Here is a 22,849-nt window from a genome sequence, read left to right on the forward strand (position 1 = left end):
TTTACTGCTCTGAGGCTCAGAGAGCAAAGTGGCCAGGCTGGTCTCCACTCACTCATTCATTAGTTTTAATTAAACCCTCTAATTTTATTTATGCTGCCACAAACTGATTAACAATTTGCCAGCAAAGAGCAGGAAGTCTTAAAAAGCATCTTGAGGAATCTGTGAGTCTCTAAGCACAGCCCTCGCAGAAATGATGTGGGTTGTGGGTAGATGCTCATGCCAGGCTGGAGGAGGCAAGTTTTTAAAGCTTCACCACTTGGTACAACCTTGGAACTGCTGATGGCTCTGAGATCTGCGGTCCCCAAGGGGCTGGTGCTTTGAGAGGCAGCGGCTGGACCTCTTTATCTGAAGTGCTTGACAGTCCTTGTAGCTCTGGGAGAGGGGACAGGGCTAGGGGTGGCATTCTGTGTCTGTGGAGGGAGAGGGTAAGGTGGTGGGGCAGCAGAGGTGCCAGTTCCCCATCAGTGGGGGAAATGGACGTTGACCCAGCCAATTGCAAAATAGTCTGGGGAGTGCTGTGCTGGACTCAGAGAGCAAAGAGGACTTCCTGCAGCCTGAAGGTGGTGGTGGGAAAGCTTTATGAAAGGACTGGAATTTGAGGTAAATAATGGGGTACTCACACAGTATCACCGTATTGACAACCCAGAGAGAAGAAGGACATGAACCAAGACTCAGGTATTTATTCCTCCACTTTCCAAGGGTCAGACGCATTGCTAGCTCCAAATATGAGGGAGAGAAAAATGAAGGAGGATGTTAACAGGCTGAAGTGGGAGGTTAATCTTGCAATGTGCGTGTATGATTTTCCCCCCTCTAAAACCACTACTATCAACATTGCTGTTTTAGGTCCTTCTTCTGTTCCTTAACATGGGGAGGAAAGAAAACTGGGTCTCCTGCCAGACAATATTACCCAGGTCACATCTGATAAGTTTAGCCAATATTTTTTTGAGAAATGTTTATTCACGTACTTTGCTTATTTTAATTGGTTTTTTTCTTCTTTTTGTTGTTGAGTCAGCAGAGTTCTTTATCCATTCTGGATACTAGACACTTCTCAGATACATGACTCGCAAGTATTTCCTCCCATTCTGTGGGTTGTCTTTTCCCTTTCTAGAGAGTGTCCTTTGATGCACAAAAGTTTCTAATTTTGATAAAGTACAATTGATCTATTTTTTTCTTTTATTGCTGTGCTTTTGGTGTCATATCTAAGAATCCATTGCCAAATCCAAGGTTATGAAGATTTACCTCTAAGTATTCCTCTAAGAGCTTTAGTTTTAGCACTTACATTTAGGTCTACGATCCATTTTGAGTTGATTTTTCTTTGTGGTAAGAAGTAGATTCCAACTTTATTCTTTTACATGTGAATATCCAGTTTCCCAGCACCATTTGTTGAAGAGACTATTTTTTTCCCCATTGAATGATCTTGGCACTAGTGTTGAAAATCAATTGACCACTGGGATTCCCTGGTGGTCCAGTCGTTAAGAATCCGCCTTCCAATGCAGGGGATACAGGTTTGACCCCGGTTGGGGAACTAAGATCCCACATGCCGCAGGGCAACTAACCCCACGTGCCACAACTACTGAGCCACAACTACTGAGCCCATGTGCCACAACTGGAGAGTCTGCATGTCGCAATGAAAGATCCTGTGTGCTGCAACTAAGACCCAATGCAGCCAAAGATAAATAAATAAATAAATATTTAAAAAAAAAAAAAAGAAAATCAATTGACCATAGATATGTGGGTTTATTTCTGGACTCTCAATTTTATTTCGTTCATCTATGACTATCCTTATGCAAAAATATTTTTAAAATATAAATTTATTATGTAACTTCCTTACTTTAAACCATCTGATGGATTCGATTTGCATTTGGAATAAAATCTAAATTCCATACCTAGTTTACAGAGTTCTAGGTAACTGGCGCCTGCCTACCTTGGCTTTAGCCACAGTGGCCCAATTTCTAGTGTTTAAATTTGCCAAGTTTGCATTGCCTTGCTGTTGGGCTGCACCCTGCAGACCTACAAGGCTTGTACTTGCCCAGCTTCAAGACAAAAGAAAGAGCCTGGAATCAGCAACAGGGACATCAATGGTTTAATGGATAGGGGGAGTGTACAGGTCTGAAGCAAGGTCCTGGAGCAACATCCCACTGTGTAGGACGTGGCAGCAGTTTTCGCTCCGGGAAGGGGAGATTGGCAGTTACAGGGGGAACTGACATCAGGTTGGCTCATTGGTTACCGGGGAAACTAGCATGCCCCTCACTGCCCCTTTGATAAGAACTATCACCAGCTTGGGCCTGGGGCAAGTAGGTAGGAAGGTCAGTCAGTGAGTAGGGTATAGGTGAAGCAGGCACTGGTCAAGCAGGGGATGTAGAGAGACCAAGAGAAGAGCCATCTTGAGTAGCCTGACCATATACTTGTCCTCTCTGCACTACTGTTTCTCATCAAGAATCCTCTTCTGCCTAATCCCCACATGGTGATCTTCTTCCTATCATTCAGATTGCAGCTGAAATGTCTCCTATTCAGATACTACTTCACACTCACTAGAGGGGCGCCCCAGTCAGTTTCTAAGATGTTACCCTATTTTACTTTCCTTAATAGCATCTGTTACTTCACATTTTTGTTTAAAGCGTTTGTGGTTTCTCTCCCTGATATAAGTCCCATGAGAGCAGGGACTCTGCCTTGTTCCCCTCTGTGTCCCCCACATTCAGTGGAGCACCTGACTCCTAGTGAAACGGAGCAGGACCCTATGGTCCTTCCCCTCCCATGTCCTGTGCCTGCCTTTTGCCTGCGGAAAAACTTTAGCCAAAGACTACGCTTAATCAGAGAAGTGAGAAAATGCAGAAGCAAGGAAAAGCAGTCAACCGGGACAAGACAGTAATAGTTTAGTCAGTAAGCAAAGTCAAGGACCTTCAGTTCCTTCTCAAGGGCTACAGATAATATTCTGAGCCGTATCCTGTGAGCTGTCCTGTAGATGCTGAAACCTCCACCAGGTGGAAGAAGTTAACTACATGAGGACCAGACTGTAACCATGACATAAGCTGCCACAATTCTGAGAACTGGCCTCAAAGAAACGGGAACAAACCGACCCTGGAACTGAAGATTAACTGAACTTAAAACAATCAAAATGATGCTGATCAGACCACCGCATGACCAATTTCAAGGTGACTGTCAGAGCTGACTGTGCTGTTTCTGCACGTAGCCCCCTTCCTCTGTCTATAAAAGCTCTTGGCCACTGATTGTCATTGGAGGGGGGAGAGTCGGCCTTTGGCCAGGAGTCCGCCCTTGGCGTGCCTCACCCCCCGGCCCCAGGTTGCCGGCATCCAAAATAAAGCAAACTTTCCTTTCCACCAACCTTGGCTGTTAAATAGCTTTTGAGTAGGGGGCAGCCGCACCTCCACTATTGGTTACAATAGTAGCCACTCAATCAAAGGCATCTGTTGAAATTACTCAAACCCACTGGTTGATGCTCTGCTTCCTCTAGTGGCCATTGGTGTAATAGCATTCTCTGAGAGTTGGCTGCTCAAAGGGAGCTGCACTGACAATGAACAAACAAGTGAAATTGCCCCACAGCGTACAGCACACTAAGATCATGTGAATCTACTTTCTTTCTACGAATTTAAGCTGCAATTAGATATCCTGTAAACACGTCCATGTCCTCAGGTTATTCTTACAATTGCTAAATTCTTCTTTATATTCATACTCTTAATCAGTTTCCATTGATATGAATAGATCGATGATAACTTTTCTTCTCATGTGTTCAGAATCATCACAAGTCCCTTAGAAGTCTCCTTAATGTATAACTGCAGAGATTAGTTATAATGCTGGTTACTAACAATAAAATTACACTGAAATAGTGGAACCTGCTAAAATCAGGGCACACTGAGATTAACTGGTACCTTCTAAAGTTTGCGTAGGAGATTTGCTTATACATATTTGCTCTCTTCTTTCTATACCAGCTTTGGAGAGCAAGGAGTTTGCTGAAGATTACCAAAATGCCCCTAAAAGATTAGGAAAAAAGCAAGCAACGCCCAAAATTAATCAGGGAGGGATTTGTGAAAAATCAGGGCAACAACAATGTTTGACAGAATATATGAAACAATGAGATTAAGAGAGATAGAGGCACAGAATGCTGTTACAGAGGTGTGCCCAAAAAGTAAGGAGACTGTTCCTCATTCCTACATTATACTCCCCCACTGTACACACCCGTGTACATGCACACATATATACATATAGCTACATTTTTCAGTGGAATCATATGGTTTTATATGGCCATTGCTCTTAAAATTATTTGCTCATTTATTCAACATATATTTAACATTCATTTTTCCAGTGGTTGCCAAGATAGTTCTAAACAATATGCTTTTCCCTTTATTTTTTGATTTATCAAATCTGCACAGTTTTCAATGCACTTCCAATATACATTTCCCCCTCATGTTTACGGGGAATGGAGAACCAAACTGATGCATTGTCGTTACCCAGAAGTTTTTAAAAGTGAGAGTCAACATAGTCCTTCTGCTTTGTAAGGGTAGGGGGAGAGTTTCTTACACTGAACGCTAAATAGAACGTCAAGGTACGAGGACAATTCTGGTCATATTTAAATGAGTTAATATTTGTAAAGCACTTAGGACAAAACCTGGCCCACAGTCAGGGCTATATAAGTGCTTGTTAAGTAAAATGCATTAAAATCGAAAACAGTAAGTGCTTATACTAGGGATTTTTGAAATACTGGTTTTGGGGTGTAGAGGAGATGCAAGGGCCTAATTCTGCTGAGAGGGTCAAGGAAAGCTTCAGAAGACGAAAGTTTAGGCTGAGCTTGGAATAGGTGAGAGAATTCCAGGTGAGAGACCCATGTGCAAAGTCACATGGGCCTGAAAATAAGAAGTGGAGGTATGCTAGGGAAAGATTAACTGCTCCCCTCCCACCAAAAGCCCTGGCTCATAGAGTTTATCCATTTCTGCAGTGTAAATACTCCTACACGACCAATTTCAAGCTACCAATGCGAAGTCACTGAACGCAGAGTGGGTTATGGACTGAATTGTGTCTCCCGTGACCACCCTCACATGTTGAAGTCCTAACCCCTCACTGTGAATGTATGTGAATGTATGTAGGGCCTTTGGGACGTATTGATACTTAAGGTTAAATGAGGCCTTAAGAGTGGTGGGTCCTAATCTGATGGGCCTGATGCCCTTATAAGAAAAGGAAGAGATACCAGAACTCTCTCTCCACTAAGAAGGTGGCTGTCTGCAAACCAGGAAGAGTCCTCATCAGCACTGAATCAGCTGGCACCTTAATCTTGGACTTCCCAGCCTCCAGAACTGTGAGAAAATAAGTATGTTGTTTAAGCCATTCATGTTTTGTTATGGCAGCCCAAGAAGTCTAAAACAATTGAGAATAGATGCACACATTAGACTTGCTAGCCAGTAGGAGCCAACAGCAGCACACTACAAATAGAGTAGTATGTAGTTCCTTAAATTTTGAGCATACCCCGGGAGAGAAGGAGAGAAATGATGCAGAAAAATCTGATTGGGCAGGATAATAAAATGGCTTGGATAACATGTTAAAGAGCTTGGATTTTATCGTACAAGAGTGGGTCTGAGGCAGAGGAGAACATGATCAGAGCAGCGTCTTAAATCCCTCTGGCAAATGCATGCAAATGCATGGGTAGGGAACAAGACTGGAGTGAGAAGACTGGTTCCAACAGAGGGGATGGAGAAGGTTGGGTAGGTGTGTAAGCTACTGAGGCAGAACCAATGGGGACTGAGTGAGTAGGGAGGAAAGGAGAGGTCTTGGCTGATATCTAGATGTCTCAGTTTATAAATGAGCATTACAAATAAGTTACTGAAAATCCCACTATTATATTCTATGTCCACTTAGGCTGCTAACAAAAATATAGACTGGGTGGCTTATAAACAACAGAAATTTCTCACTGTTCTGGAGGCTGGGAAGTTCGAGATTAAGATGCCAGCAGGTTCGGTGTCCGGTGAGAGCCCACTTCCAGGGCCACCATTTTGTCGTTGTGTCCTCACACGGTGGAAGGGCTAAGGGAATCTCCCTTTTATAGTGTATTAGTTTCATTTGTAAGGGCATGGGGGAAAAGAAGGGTCCTGAATATTCAGGTGGGCACAGGAATCTTCAAATTCTGCTGCTAACATGACCTTATTACTACTTTCAGTCTAGAGAGGTCAGAGGAAAGTTGGCTTAGGGAAAGTATACATAGATCCTTTAGTTAAATACAAATTCATGTGAAAAGCTTTCCTGAATTAATAGTGACTCTAAATCATTATGCATTTTCTAAATTAAAGGGATATGAAAAGGATAATTACAATTGTGTGGGGTTTGATGCATATCTTGTTTGATGTTCCAGATCCACTCCCCATCTCTCTCTACCCTTCCCTGTGCTCTAAGATACTGATCTATATAGATGGGCATCAACAGGCTCCCTTGCCCTCTGGCTTCAGTGATTTTGTCCAATGGGATGCACCAGCAGATGAAATAATGGAGGATAGTGAGGTCCGGGTATTTATCTCCTTAGTTCCCTCCTGCTGAGTGACCACAGGTTTATGCATTTCTCTGGTCAAGTGGTCTTCTCCACTCAGCTACTCTCTTCTGAACCTGTATCCTCCCATTATCCCTTCAGGCCCAGGGATGGTGTATTAGCTTGGCAGGGCTGCTATACAAAGTACTACAGACTAGGTGGCTTAAACTACAGAAGTTAATTTTCTCACAGTTCTGGAGGCCAGAAGTCTGAGACCAAGGTGTCTGCAGGGTTTTCTTCTGAGTTCTCTCTTCTTGGCCTGTAGATGGCTATCTTCTCCCTGTGTCTTCACATGGTCTTTCCTCGGTGTCTGTCCTAACTTCCTCTTCTTATAAGGACACCAGTTATATTGGATTAGGGCCCACCCTAATGACCTCATCTTAACTTAAACGTTTTTAGGGTCTTTAAAGACCAGATCTCCAAATACACATTCTGAGGTACTGGGGGTTAGAATTTCAAATGAATTTGGGGGGATGCAATCTAGCCCATAACAGATGGGAACAGAGGCTCCTGGCCTCTTGCTAGCCCCAGGGTTACTTTGCCATCCTGAGTTGTTTTCCTAAACCCTGCCCACACCTCTGTAAACACTGTTATTAATTCTTCTCAACTACCTAGTCTGAGTGTACCATCTGCTTCCTGTCCAAATTCTGAATGATACATAGGGGCTCACCAAAATAATACACATTAAAAAGCGGACCTCATTCTCAGAATGGTTGGTAACCACTATATATCTGGGAGAAACTGCTCTCACATTCAAGCATTAAAACTAATATCTTATCAATATTTTATTCAAGAGATGACTAGAATTCTTTATTCCTTTTTAAAAAAACAAGTTATACTTTGATGTGGGATGGCTCTAGGCATACGTAGATTGGCACTGCCAACAGGAGAGATACAGTGGTATTACTGAGCGTTATCAAGTACACTTCCCACCCCCTTTTCCTACCTTCCAACTTCAGGCTTCAAAATGAGTAAGGCACTTCTCTACCTAGGCCCCAAAGATCCTTCCCACAGTCACTGCCGCTCCCAGAGGGCTTTCTGGCTCTGGCCCCTGGAAAATCCACCCTCTCTCAGAGCAGGAATCCCTGGGCTAAGAAGCTGCTGTATGGTACAGCTGCCACCCATCATGGGCTACTCCTTCCTCAGGTGTAGCTCAATTTCCTTCCTTTGTTCTGAACCCGTGTATGAACATTTCGTTTCTGCAAATGTTCCTAGCTAAATTCTCACCTGGCTCAAAATTCTCCTTACCTCTTTGATCTGAGGACAAATATTAAATGACTGGCTCACTAATGCAATCAAGGCATTGACGTAGGCCCACTATGCACACACACACACCCCTGCTTGGGGGGTGGGGTGTGCGTGTGTGTGTGTGTGTGCGCGTGTGTGTAGAGCGAAGGGGGGAACAGCGAAGGGGGGAACAGAGATAAATAAGCCCTATTACGTGCTAACAGCCGTGCCGTTTGACCAAGAGAGGTCACTACGCCTACTGCGCGCGGCTACTGAAATGTGCAGTGCTCAAGCCAGCTCCCTTCCCCAAGCTCAATTTCTTTTTGGAGTTCATGGTTAATTGTAAGCACTTACATTCGCACGGCACACTAGTATACGTACCTCTCTCTCTTTTTCTGGAAACATGTCTTTTAATTCTTATAACCGCCTTACTACAGAGGCATTTTTCACCACGAGTGAAGCGCTGGTCACAAGCCACAGGTCAGCAGCCTACGCCACTTTCGCACCCGGTTCACAGGTAGAAAGGCGGGGCTGCATTCTTCGCTCAAACCACGTGGTCTCGCCCGCAGTTCAAAATAAACTCTAGAGTCGGCGCATGCGCCGTAGGCCCCACACGCGCAAGCCCGTCAGGTCATTGTTGGGGGCGGCGCTTACGGCGGGCAGAGGACGCACGCGCCGCGGCCGGTCCCAGTCACGGTTGCAAGGCTGTTGGTGAAGGCGTCTGCGTCTACGTTTCCGTACGGCTGGCCGCGCGGCCCTGGGGTGAGTGTTATGGCGGCTGGGTTGAACGTCGGGCGGGAGATGTCTGGGGCCCGCTCGGGCTGTCCAGGCGGCCGCGGCCCCGCCTGGACCCCTGGCAGCCGGGAACGAGCCCATCCGCGCGGGCGGCCGGGAGCCGGCCCTCGGGCCAGGCGCTAGCCTAACGCGCCAGCCCACCTGCGGCCGGAAGTGACGCTACGGGGCGCTCACCTGGGGGGGCCGCGGGGTGTCCCAGCTTCTGGTTGCGCCGCGGGCAGGCGGGCCGTCATGTAAGCATCAACTTTTCGGCTTTGTGTTCGGCCCCCCCGCGCAGGGGCAGCCCGGCCCTGTTTGATCTCGATTAAAACACTGGAGTTGTTATTTGAAAGAGGGAATCGGGGTAAGTACAAGTCAGGCACTTTAGGCATTGATACAGTAAAAGTGGGAGTATGTGAAGGAGGATTGAGCAGTCCGCATATAAGTTCCGTAACAGAAAGATTTCCCACGTAGCATCCATCTTCAGTGCTGTCTCCCTGTTCCAGGCTTCTGTCACTTGTCACCCGTACGTGTCCCAACATGTCCATGTTGCAGTGTTTCCTCCAATCCATTATCCGTACAGTAGTCCAACTGGTCTTTTACAGACATAAATTGGGTCATACCATCGTCACCCTGTTTAAAACTCTTCGAAGTCACTCCATTTACACTTGGAGAAAAATCCAAGTTCATGTTTCCTCAGGCCCTTTTTGTTTCCTCAGGGCCCTTGCCTGCCCCTTAGTCTTCACTTATGCCCATTCCCCTCCCCAGCTCTGCATGCATTCAACCAAACCTCCCAACTAGAATCCAGCTCATCCCACAGAAGCCCCAGTGCTTAAAAAAAGACAATGAAGATATTGTTTTCTCAGATGATTAAGCCTTGCAGAGTGTTAGAAGATGTTTTGTAGAATTTACACAATAAATGGAGTCATTATCAGCTCCTTTAACTCTGTTATTCATGTAAAATAAAATAAAGATTTCTCACAATGCTCCAGCCTTCTTCCATTTTTCCAACCGCACCAGCTCTTTCCAGCCTTGGGAATTACACATGCTGTTTCTTTGCAAAATGTTCACTTTTGGCCTGTTAACTCCCATTCATCCTTCAGATGCTGGTTCAAATATCACTTTATCAGAGAGACCTCCCTGACCTCACACCTACCTCTGCAATGTCAATTAGGCTCCTCTGTTGTTTTGTCATAAAGAATCCTGTACTTCTTACAGCAGTTACCACAGTTACATTTGTGTGTGTGTGTGTAATTTATGTATAAATACATACTTATACGTAAATATGTATATGTATATATAAAATTCTTAAAATGTGTGTCATCCGCAAGAGCCTCTAAGCTCTATGGGGACGGAAACTAGTTAACCTAGTACATTGCCTGGTGTAATTGACTTTCAATAATTTTTTTTTTTTAATTATTAAAAAAATATATATTTATTTATTTGTCTGCTCCAGCACACGGGCTCTTAGTTGCGGCGTGCAGGATCTAGTTCCCTGACCAGGGATCGAACCCCGGCCCGTTGCATTGGGAGCATGGAGTCTTAACCACTGGACCACCAGGGAAGTCCCTCCATAAATATTTATTGAATGTCATATAATTTATTTCACTTTGGAAACTCTTTACCTTCTGAGGAGAGCTTCCTTGGTTTTATCTCTTATTCCCAGGAGACTTGCCCTTTGGTCCATTCTCCAAGTGGCTTCTTGACTGCCTCCTTATTTCTTTTTTCCCTTTTCCCTTTTCCCTTCCCTTCCCTTCCCTTTCTCCCTCCTTCCCACCCTCTTCCAGTCCCTTCTGGCTTGTTTTTTTAAAAATCTACCCAGCTTGGACCCCAAGGTCAATTACTCAGCATCTTTACCCCATCCTCTGATTACTTTATTATTCCAGTGATCTCCCTGCCATGGCATATCCTTAAGGGGATAAGGCCTCTGTTTCCTTCTCTACTCACTTCTTATCCCACTGCAGTCTGGCTTTGTCCCCTTTGCTCCACTAAGGTTTCTTTTACTAAGGTAACTAGTGACCTGCTTTCCAAATCCACTGGACCCTTTCTGGTTTCTGGAACTTGACCTATTATCTTCCATTTTTAACCATTCCTCCTTACTTTTTTTTTTTTTTTTAATTAATTAATTAATTTATTTTTGGCTGTGTTGGGTCTTCGTTTCTGTGCGAGGGCTTTCTCTAGTTGCGGCAAGCGGGGGCCACTCTTCATCGCGGTGCGCGGGCCTCTCACTATCACGGCCTCTCGTTGCGGAGCACAGGCTCCAGACGCGCACGCTCAGTAGTTGTGGCTCACGGGCCTAGTTGCTCCGCGGCACGTGGGATCTTCCCAGACCAGGGCTTGAACCCGTGTCCGCTGTATTAGCAGGCAGATTCTCAACCACTGCGCCACCAGGGAAGCCCACCCCTCTTACTCTTTTTCTGTTATTGGAAGTTTTCTCCAAACATTATTATTTTAACCTTTTCTTTGTATTACAGTGTTATTACTTAATATTTTGATGGATTTAATGTCTTTTTTTTAACCTGAAAAGGAAATCTTTGTATACATACAAATAAGAACAATGAAAACAGAATTGTTAAATTCCAGCTAGTATGAAGACTCTGAGCCAGAATCCTGCTCTCTCTGTTGAAAATGATAGAGTTCCAATCTTATCCTTTCTCCTGAAAATAATCAGAACGGCCCCAAATGGAGGAACTTTCTTACTCTGCTGTTCTCTTTTAACCTTTTCAATGTTAGCCTCTTCTTACCCTCTAAAAGGATCTTTGGTACCTGTCACAGCCTTGGAATCCCTGGGGCTGTTTACTCTGCCAGTGCATCCGCATCTTGTCCAGATTTTCTCTAGCGCCTAGATTTGCATTTCTGCCTGCGTGCCAGCTGGACACGTTACTGCCAGCTCTCCCTGCTTCCCATCTGCTGCTTTTCTGATTCATATTTTTGTGACTGAATTCACGAGTGACTCAGTTGTCCAGACCAGACTTGTTATTTTAGATTCCTCTCTGAACCTTACTTCCTTTCAGCGTGTATGAACACCTCCTGTATATCAGATCCTGGGTCACATGTTCAAATCTCAGTTTGTATGTGTTTTTTGAACTCCAGACCCAGTGCACTGTCCTTTCCTCTATGCCCACCTGGCCTTTTTTTTCTCTCAGAAAGAGAAAAACAGATATCATATATTAATGTGTATGTGTGGAACCTAGAAAAATGGTACAGATGAACCGGTTTGCAGGGCAGAAATTAAGACACAGGTGTAGAGAACAAATGTATGGACACCAAGGGGGGAAAATGGCGGGGGGTGGTGGTGGTGTGATGAATTGGGAGATTGGGATTGACATATATACACTAATATGTACAAAAGGGATAACTAATAAGAACCTGCTGTATAAAAAATAAATAAAATTCAAAAATTCAAAAAAAAAAAAGAATTTACAGAAAAAAATCATATATGCCCTTGGTCACAGGGAAACAGAAGGAAAAAAGGGAAATAGATTCTGTATCTTTACTGTTAGAAAAATATCTCAGTGTATATTCCAAAGTGACTTGCTCCAAATACTGTAGGTAATGTTAATTTTGAAGACTACATTGATCAGAGATTTTCATTTGAATTAAAGAATTTATTGAGTTGCTAAGATAACTTTCAAAAATTATTTTTTTGGCTGCGTTGGGTCTTGCTGCGTGTGGGCTTTGTCTAGTTGCGGCGAGCGGGGGCTACTCTTCGTTGCGGTGCGCAGGTTTCTCATTGCTGTGGCTTCTCTTGTTGTGGAGCGTGGGCTCTAGGCACGTGGGCTTCAGTAGTTGTGGCGTGCGGGCTCACTAGTTGTGGCTCGCCGGCTCTAGAGTGCAGGCTCAGTAGTTGTGGCGCATGGGCTTAGTTGCTCCGCAGCATGTGGGATCTTCCCGGACCAGGGCTTGAACCCATGTCCCCAGCATTGGCAGGCGGATTCTTAACCACTGTCACCAGGGAAGTCCCCCACCTGGGCTCTTGCCTGTGTCTCTTTTACAGACCTGCCCCTCTGTGTTGTTACTGGCATGCTTCTCCTCCAGTAGAGAGTGAGCTGCTCAGGGCAAGGTGACACTTAAGTTCCTGGCATCTTTGTATCCTAGTGCTTGGCCACTGGGATCATTTTATTTAATGAGGAATGAGTGGGGCTTGTTGGGGAATTTGTCGTCATTTCATAGAAATAAAGTTTCAGTGCTTAAAGAAACCTTAGTTTATTCACAGTTAAATAAAAAGAAAAGCTGTCACTTTTTTTTTAATGTATATAAAAGTATTTATTCGATGGAGTTATACAGGCAATATAGCGAACACATTTTCATTCAAGGAGTTCTTGATTTCTTGGAGTAAAATGTGAGAGTTCCCCTTTATTCCTACCTGTTCTTTCTGCTTCCCCCTCCCAATTGTCGCAGGTTTAGTTTGTATCTCCAGATCATTTTGAATGCATTCCATACACACAGATGTGGATACACATTGTTTTCCAATATAAATGTCTTCATACGATGTGACATTTTTCGTCTTACTTGGCTTTTATATCACTACCATTGAAAATACTTAATGCCTTTTAAAAACTATTTAAAAACATGCTACAATAAATATCCTTATGTATATATGAGTATTTCTCTGGAATAAGTGCCTAGTAATGTGAATTTTAAACCTTGATAGATATTGCTAAATTGCCTTCCAAAAGAATTTTACTAACTTATGTTCCCACCAGCATTATGTGAAAGTGGATTTTTCTTGCCTATCCTGGATTATCAGTCATCATGTTTTTGCCAGCCTGATGGTGAGAAATTATATCATGCATTGAAATGGAGTTATTTTTGAGAATATTTTAATTAATCTTCCTCAGATTCTGATTTGAGTGGTGCTATTTATTACCTCTTGTTCAGAGTTTCTGTTTTTTGGAGTTCAACCTAAAAGTTTTTAGTGTTAGATTTGTAGAGAATCTCTCTCAAGTCACTAAATCTGTACTTTACAGTTGATCTTGCCACTATGATGTAGGTCACTTGTGCCATAATGCAGTGAAGAGGCTAACTTGGAAAGCAGCAGTGAAATGACTTCAGTTGATTTGGAGAAGACTCTGTGGGCATCATTCAGGATTCTGGTTGCCAGCTTTCTTAGCTGGCTACCCCAGTGTCGTTTGTTGGTGATACTGCATTTTTTCTGCTTTTTTCTGCTTTTTTTTTTTTTTGGTTAATTTTTCTCAATTATCAGAACTCAAGAAGATCCATAGCTTGTGCCCTTTTAAGAAAAATACTTGGGAACTTAAATTTATGTATAATTGGAGGATTATTTCTTGATTTTTTGAGAAATTGATCTGCTTTAATTATAAGATACTTAAGAAACTATATAAATATCAATTCTATATAACTGAAGGGCTTACTGAAAAATTGTTTTCCTTTTAGATAGTCTGTAGAGGATGCCAAATGAGAGAATCCCCCACTCAAGTCAAACTCAGGAGCAAGACTGTTCACAGAGTCAGGATATCAGTGAGAGTGCAGAGGGGACAATCAAGCAGGAAAACGATGGCTACGTGGAGCTGGGGGAGAGCCTCCCCTCTTGTTTCCCTGCTAATGGACCCTCCACTTCCGCCAAGGGGTATCCCTCGGAACTTCCGAGGAGAGGGCCAGCCCTGCTGCACATCGACAGACATCAGATCCAGGCGGTGGAGCCCAGTGCACAGGCCCTGGAGCTGCAGGGTTTGGGTGTGGACGTCTATGACCAGGACGTGCTGGAGCAGGGGGTGCTTCAGCAGGTGGACAGCGCCATCCACGAGGCCAGCTGCGTGGCCCAGCTTGCCGACGTGGAGAAGGAGTATCGGTCAGTGCTGGACGACCTCACGTGAGTGGACCACTTTCTCTCTGATTATAGAGTTTGTATTTACATATGACGGAGAAATTAAGACAATAGCTGTGATAGTCCAGAAATTTAGGAGATTTATAGCACCTTTAATTGGAGGATGGGGTCAGTAAAGGTGGTCCTTGACCTTGTGTCTAAACCCCAGCCCTTTCGCTCAGAAGCGTTGTACACAGTAGTTAGGGGCTCAGTTCAGTTCACAGCAGATTGTTTACGCATGATGTCCTGGAGAGAAGCACTGTTCAAAGTGCCCCATATTTTGCAAGCTTGTGCACAGCATGGTTCTCAGGAGAAGTGTTCCTAAAGTTCTGATATGTCCTACTCCAGATACAAGGAACGTATCCGCCCCCACCCCCAAAACTGGAAATTTCTTTCCAGTTTCCTGTCCCTAAACTTAGGGCCAGTCTTTTGGTACCTTTTCAGATTTGCATTTCTAGAAACAGTGAGAAACAACTCCCTGCTTTTCCTTTCTTCTGTTGTACTTTTGACTCTATAAAGAAAGGTGAAGTCCCATGGAGACTTCACTTGTGCTTTAGAGGAGAAACAGACCTGGGCCGTGTTGAGCACAGCACACTGGTGGGGAAGGGGGTGCCCTGGACCTGGGTTGGAAGACGGGGAGGAGGATTGAGTTGAGCTCGCTCTCCGTTGCCAGTCTGCCCTTCCTTGGCCAGTGTTCTCGGCTGTGTCTGGGAAACAGGAAGGGGAAGGGGAGGACTGGGTGGAGGGATGGTGTGGTCTCAGGTGGGAGCGGCTGGGGGAGGGCGAGGGAGGCACGTAGAGCTTTTGGCTACCCCGGGGGGGCGCTGTGGTACAGGCAGCTGTTGGCACTTTAAGGGCATGTTTTCTGCTAACAGTTTTCTGGTGTGTTCTTTGGGCCTCTTGAGCAGCAGGTATTCTCCAATAGTTGTAGTCTGACCTTCAGGTGTGAGGACCTCGATGCCATGTAATGAACACACCTTTTACATTTGACCTGGGAAATGTGTCCACTGCTTGCAGAGGTGACAGAGCAGGGTGCTGCAGAGTCACCTAACACTAGAGGCCGCCTAACACTAGACAGATGGTGACACATACTGAGACTGCCAGTAACTTGCATTGATAACATCTTTTCTCCTGAAATCCACAAAGGGTACAAACAGCAAATTACACAAGTGTCAAGATTGAATTTGTGTTTTGAAAATTGGGAGTTACAATTCTATGATGTCTGTTTTAGGAGGAATGTATTATAAATTGATTTTTTTTCTTTGCACTACAAAGTGTAAAACGACAGCAAATAAGTCTTCTAGTCATGCAAAAGAAAAATATTGTCACAGTTGCCTGACCTATATAAGAAGATGTTTAAATATTTTTAGTACTTTTCCAAGCTTTGGGAGACTTCCATAATGGCCTTTAAACACCCATGTATGAGTTGTTGGTAATGGGGTAGGCTGTGTGTATTTGAGGCAGGGAGTATATGGGAAATCTTTACCTTCCTCTCAGTTTTGCCGTGAACCTAAAACTGCTCTAAAAAATTAACTCTCAAAAAAAAAGTGTATGCAGTTTTTCATATAAAGGGACTACTTATTGCCTATTATTTTTGCACAGTCTCTTGAATAGAGTGGACCCTTAAAATGCTTGTAGAATGAATGAATCTGCTTGCAAATGGGAATGAACTGATTAAAATTGGCCAGATTAAAGAAAAACATGAGCAGTCATCTTAGACTTCTAATAACCCTTCAAGTTCTATTAGTGGCCAAAAAGAATATGTATTCTGGTTTAGTTTCTTTTGTCTTTTAGTTAATAAGAGGTAAAAGGGATATGTTTTTAGCATTTCTCTCTTCATGTTATTCTATAAAAGATGTTACCAGAGTGGAAAATGGACATTTTATCTTCTTTTTCAGGTCATGTACGACATCCCTAAGGCAAATCAATAAAATTATTGAACAACTTAGCCCTCAAGCTGCCACCAACAAAGACATCAACAGGAAACTAGATTCTGTAAAACGACAGAAGTACAACAAGGTGACTCCAAATAACACACCAAGTCTTGCATTTTTGCAAAAGTCATTATTTAGGCTTATTTAATATTTAGGAAATAGCTATTCTGAAAAGTACTGGTAAGATGTGAAGCAAATTTATAACAGAAACTTTTGAGTTCCTTTTATACGTTTAATTTTTTGGCTGTTTCCCTTTAACATCCTCTGCTTAAAGGGTGTTTCTAAAAATACACATATGTGCGCATACATACGTAACTGAGAAAAAGTTCCTCTTGGCTTTGCGTGCCTCCTCACTCGGGTACTTTCATAGTCTCCCTGCGGCACCACTTTCTGTCCCCAGCTTAGGTTCTTGTTTGGCATGCTGGCTTCTCATGCAGTCTCCTTGTCTTCTTGTGTGGACTTGCTCTTTTTCCTGCTCAGCTCCTGCTTGCACTGATTGTCTGCAGATGTTTCCCATCGACCCAGCCCTTGCCCCTCACACACTCGTGATCACTGTTCTGAGAGGCTGGCCTTCGGTGTTCAGTCATCACCCAGCCACACTGACCGGGTCTGCACTTAGGGTTGGAAGACTTAAGGGTAGGGAATGTCTGTTACTTATGACATTGTTTTTATGAGGTTTGAAACATTTTTTAGAATTTATGTACACTTCATGACAATATATTGCAGGAGGTAGAAGTGACTAGTTTTGATCACTTCATTGCTGCCATCCGAAGTGACTAGCAGATGGCCTTGTACTTGCAGTTGATTCAGTGCACTGAGTAGAGTCCTCACAGCTCTTATTCAGGCTCTACTTGTGGGGTGTGGCTAACCTTGGTTCCTCCTTTTGCTCTCCACTCAGCGGTTCTTGATCTTCCCCACACTGTCTCTCTCACTTAACTCTACAGCAGCAGCCCAAAGGTCAGAGCTCACAGTGGCTTGAGGCACCCGGGGTCTCCCCAAAGCAGAGAGGAGACCGCCTGGCTTCTCGTGGAGCATGTGAATAGTGGGCTTCTGGTGGGCTGGCATTTCAAAGAGCAGAGAGGACCAGTCTTAGGCCCCTTTAGGTACTGGTCTAACTTGGTTATACGTTCCTATCTTTCTTAGCAGCTTTTTGCTGTTTAGAGAGAGACTATTCAGAGAGAGAGGCTGTTTTGCATGAGAGTTTGCTGAGAGAAAAACGGTGAGATACAGTAAAAGGAATTACAAGTTATTACAACATGGTGTTATAATCAGGATGTCCCCTTGCCCCACACTCATGTCTGGCGTTCAAGCATTCTTGACCTTGGGAAGAAGAACCACCTACCACAGGCCTAGTTAATTAGGGAGTCCCTAGGAATGGCCGCATATCCAAGCTCTGGTGATGTAGAGGGAGACAAGACAAAGAGGGGCCCGGGGAGGACAGAATAAAAGGGTATATCAAAATAGATTTTCCCTTTAAAATTTTGCGATTGGGTAGGATACTATAAAGGACAGTCATAAATATGGTAGATTATCAGAGGCGACTGACTTTTTCAACTGTTTGAACATTTGTGTTTGTTTCTTATCCCTACAGCCTATTGACCTCATAGCCCATTGGCTGCTAAGGTCAGAAACAGAGAAATTCAGTGATTTACCCAGTGTGTAATGGGGAAACCATGTAGAGCAGTTGCACCTCCCAAGTCAGTGGAGAGTCAGTGCACGTGAACTTAGCTGCTCAGGCAGGTAGAGAGCTGTGCCACCCAGTCAGGAGGGTGGGTGGGGTCAGGGATGCTGCCCGACGGACGTGCTTTGAGGGCTCCTTCCTGCTAGGAAAGTGGCAGTTACTCAAGTAAGGTTTCCTGTAGTAATAGTAATATGTGATAGTTCTGTTTTATTTTTATTTTGCTCTTGATTAAAGTTTTTAAAATTTTGTAATGCTGTCTTCTGTATTTAACATTTAATCACTTCATTGCTGTTTTTTGTATTCAATATCTACCAATTAAGGAACAACAGCTGAAGAAGATCACAGCAAAACAAAAACGTCTCCAGGCTATCCTTGGGGGAACAGAGGTGAAAGTTGAACTAGATCATGCCAGTCTGGAGGAGGAGGATGCAGGTGAGGATACTGGGGACAGTGTCTCTGTTCTCGGATTGATGCCTGATGCCTCTCATCAGTGGAGGGTGTCTCTTCAGTTCTGGCCTGGGTGTTGGGAAAAATACATTTGTTTACTTAGTGACAAAAGAGATACAGGAAAATTTTATTCTCCACACCTGTAGAACTAAATCTATTTTAAGTCTTATGGGGTTTCAGAGAAAGAAAGTAAATTTTTAACTCAGTCTAATGGAGGCTCCTGGTGCGCATTTAGTATTACGTCTAATAAATTAGAAATCTTAACATGCTTGTATAATTGATTTCATAGACACCTAACATCTTGATTGAGTTACGTTTTGTTGACCAAGCATCATCCATCAACATTCATAGAATTGCTTTTAAATATCTTTTGGGGACATATTTGGCAGGCTTTCCAAGCATCAATTCTGTTGTTCAAGAAAGGGCATCTTAATTCAGGTTATTTAATCCATGGCCATGATTTTGTTTGTATCACTGACCTGGATGGGCATCTTTTGGAAAACGTTTCGGGAAGATGCATAAGCTCTGAAACGAAATATCTTTGTAGTCAGTGTGTGTGAATGTGTGTTTAGAAATTGTTGGTAGCTGTTCAGTTATTTACTAGTTGAAATACAGATTTAAACCCTTCAGGCAAATACTTTCTACTAATTCCAGAAGTCTATTCAGTAAAACAAGAGAATTGTGAGAATTAATTGAGGCATTGGAAAAAAATAAATATTAGATGTGCTATTAACATCTCGCAGAATCCATTGGGCCTATGAGGAGTGCTTTCTGCTGCCGAAATGCCATATTTCTCATTGGTAAAAAAAACTATTGTCCTGGTCTGGCTGACTAGAACTTGCTGCTGTCTTTTGCTACCTATTATTTGGTTGGTAAAACTTGGCCCAGGGTTAATTGTTACTTTCCCCATCCAGAAACTCCACTTGGCCTGTCTGTAGCAGCTGATACTTCCCTGCCTTCCAGGATCCATGTCTCTCTTCTGGTTTTCCTTTTAGCCTTCTGACCATTTCTGTTTAGTTTTTTTTGACCAGCTTTTCTAGGCTTATCTTAAATGTTGATTATTCTCAGAATTTCTTGCTGAGCCCTCTTCTTCATCTTTTTTATAAATTTATTTATTTATTTATTTATTTTTGGCTGCGTCGAGTCTTCGTTGTGGTACGTGGGCTTCTCATTGTGGTGGCTTCTCTTGTTGCAGAGCACGGGCTGTAGGGCGTGCGGGCTTCAGTAGTTGTGGAGCACAGGCTTAGTTGCTCCGCAGCATGTGGGATCTTCCTGGACCACAGACTGAACCCGTGTCCCTTGCATTGGCAGGCAGATTCTTAACCACTGCGCCACCAGGGAAGCCCTGAGCCGCTGCCTTCTCATACTACCTCTCCCCAAATAATCTCATCCATTCCCTATGGCTTTTGTGGCCACCTAGGTTCTAGTATCTTATAAATCTGTAGACCTATGGCCTCTCCCTTTTTCTGAACTCCTGGTCCCTATTATCCCTCTCCAGTGGGGCTCCAGCTAACACTTCAGACTCCTGGTCTCTCTTATAACCATTCCTCCTCCATCCCTTCTGGGATACCTTCCTTCTCCCTGGTGCTCTATGCCCTGTTTGGCGGGGCAGGAGAACAGAGCGTCTAGGCTTTGTATACCCCAGCTCTGTATTGCCCAGGTATAGACCTTGGCTACACTCTTTACCCTTTCCAAGTTTGCTTTGAGATGGGCATAAGCATAGTAGACCTTCATTTCTTTGCTCACATGCTTCCCTGAGGTTTCCTTTCCCCTAGTCTCCACATAGTGATCCGTTTCCTAATTGTTGTGAGGATTATCTGATTAAAGAATCCTTTCCTGGAATTAGGTGGGATAAACTTTGCAACAGTTGGCTTTGCTCCTCTGATTGGGATGAGATGAGGTGCTTGCTATCACCTTTCCTGTTCAGCATTGTACTGGATAGTGTAGTAATGTAAGAAGAGAAATAAAACCATCATTATTTACAGCATATGTGATTGGTCATATCAAAAATCCGAAAGAATCAATGGGCAGTCTATTGGAATTACTATGTGAATTTAGCAGTGTCATTGGATACAAGGTCAATATATAAAAATCAGTCATATTTCTACATACGAGCAAAAGCAAAAAATAAAATTTAATAAAGATGGCAATTACAATCAAAATCAAATACCTGGAAATAACTCTTAGTAAAAAAGGTAGTTTTCTTCAGTGCTCTCTACGTTAAAAACTACAAAATGTCATTGAAAAATTAAAGAAGGCAAATAAATGGGGAGATACACCATGGTCATAGATTGGAAGATACAGTATTGTAATGATGTCAGTTCTATCCACTTACAGTTTCAGTGTAACCCCCATATAAACTTCAGGGAGTTTTTTGAGGGAGAGGGTGTAGAGTAGGAAGAGTAGGCTGAGGGTGGGTGGCACTGACAAACTGATTCTAAAATTTATATAAACTCGCATTGGGTCAAGAATGGCCAAGGCAATCTTGAAGAAGAACAAAATATCCAGACCTATTACTAACCTATAGTAATTAAGACACTGTAGTGGCATAAGGATAGACAAATACACCAATGGGACAGAGTAGAGGGTCCAGCAAACAGACCCACCCATATGTGGTTACTTGATTTATGACAGATGTGGCAGTACAGTGCTGTGGAGAAGAATCGTCTTTTCACTAAGTGTGCTGGGTTAATCCACATGAAGATAAAGTGAATATTGGCCCATTATACAGTGTACAAAAATAAATTCCAAATGGATTGTAGATTTCAACGTTAAGGATAAAACAAAGCTTTTAGAATATAACATAGGAAAACATTTTCATGATCTTGGGGCAAAGATTTAACAAGGCACAAAAATGCTCACTGTAAAGGAAAAGATTTTATAAATGAACTATTTTACAACTAAGGTCTTAATGTTTGCTGAAAGATAGCATTTAGGAGAGTGAAAAGGCAAGCTGAGGAATGGGAAAAGATGTTTGCAATATCTGTATCAATCCAGGGACTTGAGTCCAGAACGTATGAAGAACTCCTAGAAATCTTTTTTTTTTTTCTTTTAAAGACAGACCACATATGAGAAAAATGGGCAAAAGATTTGAACATTTTCTTCACAATAGGCTACCCAAAAGATCAACAGATCTTACGTAAAGATTCCCTAGTTCACTAGTCACTAGGGAAACACAAATTACAGCCACAAAGTGGTACTACTACATGCCTACCAGCATAGCTAAAGTGGAATGGCAAGAATGTGGACCAGTTGTAACTCTCAAACACTGTTGGTGGAACTTAAAATTGATAGGACCACTTTGGAAATCTGTTTGGTGGTGCCTGCTAAAGCTTAATATACCCAAAGAATTATATACATACATTACCAAAGAATGTGTACTGGAATACCCATAGCAACATTATTCCTAGTAGCCCAAACCTGGAAACTACCCAAATGTCCAGTAACACTAGAATGGAAAAATTGTAGTAGAGTTATATAATAGAATACTAACAGCAATGAGAATCAACAGACTGCAATTATATTCAGTAGTAAGTGTGACTCACACAAGCATAATGTTGAACAAAAGAAACCAGATACAAGTACAGACATTCCCATTTCCATTAAGTTGAAAGCCAGGTACAACTTGTCTACAGTGTTAATAGGTCAGTCAGTATCTTGTGGGGTAGAAACTGGGAGGCACCATGAAGGGCATATCTGGGGGTCCTAGTAATTTATGCTTCCTGATCTGGATGCTGGTGTTATGGGTTTGTTTTTTTTCTGAAAATTCACTGAGCTGTACGCTTAGGATTTGTGCACTTTCTGATGTATGTTTTTCTTCAGTGCACATTTAATGAAAAACTGCACTGTGCTATTATGGCCTACAAGAAATACAGATTTTAGAATATGGATTCCTTCCTATTAAGCCTTTGCTTCTTTTGGTATTTTGGCTATGGGTCAAGTAATTTTGCTGGAGATTAATTTCAACTAATGAAAGAGGGATGATTTCTGGGTGGCTTTCTATTATTATGGCATAACTTCCAACTTTAGTTCATCCCTTCAGTCAGTTAACTTCACACATCTAACAGTGCTGTTTAGTGGACCTTTTTGCAGTAGCGGAAATACTGTCTGTGTTGTCCATTATGGTAGCCTTTAGCCACATGTGGCTACTGAGCGCTTGAAATGTGGCCAGTACCACTGAGAGAATGAATTTTCAATGTAAATTTAAGTAGCCATATGGTGACTCTCCTATTGGACAGTGCGGAGGCAGCATTTATGTTTTACCTATTTAGGTACATGCTGATTCTTTAGATGTCTATTTTCAGTTCTGCTGTCTCTTGTATTTAAGTCCATCTGAATGCTGGTATTAGCAGTGACGTGGAAACTTGGGAGATTGCTTCCTCAAGGGCAGTTGATAAGGAAACATGGTAAAATTTCTCCCTCTGTATGTTACA

At 43.0% G+C, this 22,849-nt stretch overlaps 1 protein-coding gene across 4 annotated transcripts in view; it reads left to right on the forward strand.

Annotated features, from left to right (window-relative positions):
- The first annotated feature begins 8,396 nt into the window (after positions 1–8,396).
- ERCC6 (ERCC excision repair 6, chromatin remodeling factor) overlaps positions 8,397–22,849 on the forward strand; it is a 72,524-nt gene continuing 58,071 nt past the window's right edge. For 2 of the 4 annotated variants that reach the window (XM_059899793.1, XM_059899796.1), the window contains exons 1-4: positions 8,397–8,515; positions 13,925–14,360; positions 16,253–16,373; positions 18,290–18,401. In XM_059899793.1, coding sequence (XP_059755776.1) covers positions 13,939–14,360; positions 16,253–16,373; positions 18,290–18,401 — 655 coding nt within the window. In that variant the 5' untranslated portion in view covers positions 8,397–8,515; positions 13,925–13,938. The remainder of the gene's footprint in view (positions 8,516–13,924; positions 14,361–16,252; positions 16,374–18,289; positions 18,402–22,849) is intronic. The other 2 variants (XM_059899794.1, XM_059899795.1) reach the window with 2 other exon arrangements.

This window comes from Balaenoptera ricei, chromosome 16 (genome assembly GCF_028023285.1).
Source record: "Balaenoptera ricei isolate mBalRic1 chromosome 16, mBalRic1.hap2, whole genome shotgun sequence".
Taxonomy (NCBI): Eukaryota; Metazoa; Chordata; class Mammalia; order Artiodactyla; family Balaenopteridae; genus Balaenoptera; species Balaenoptera ricei.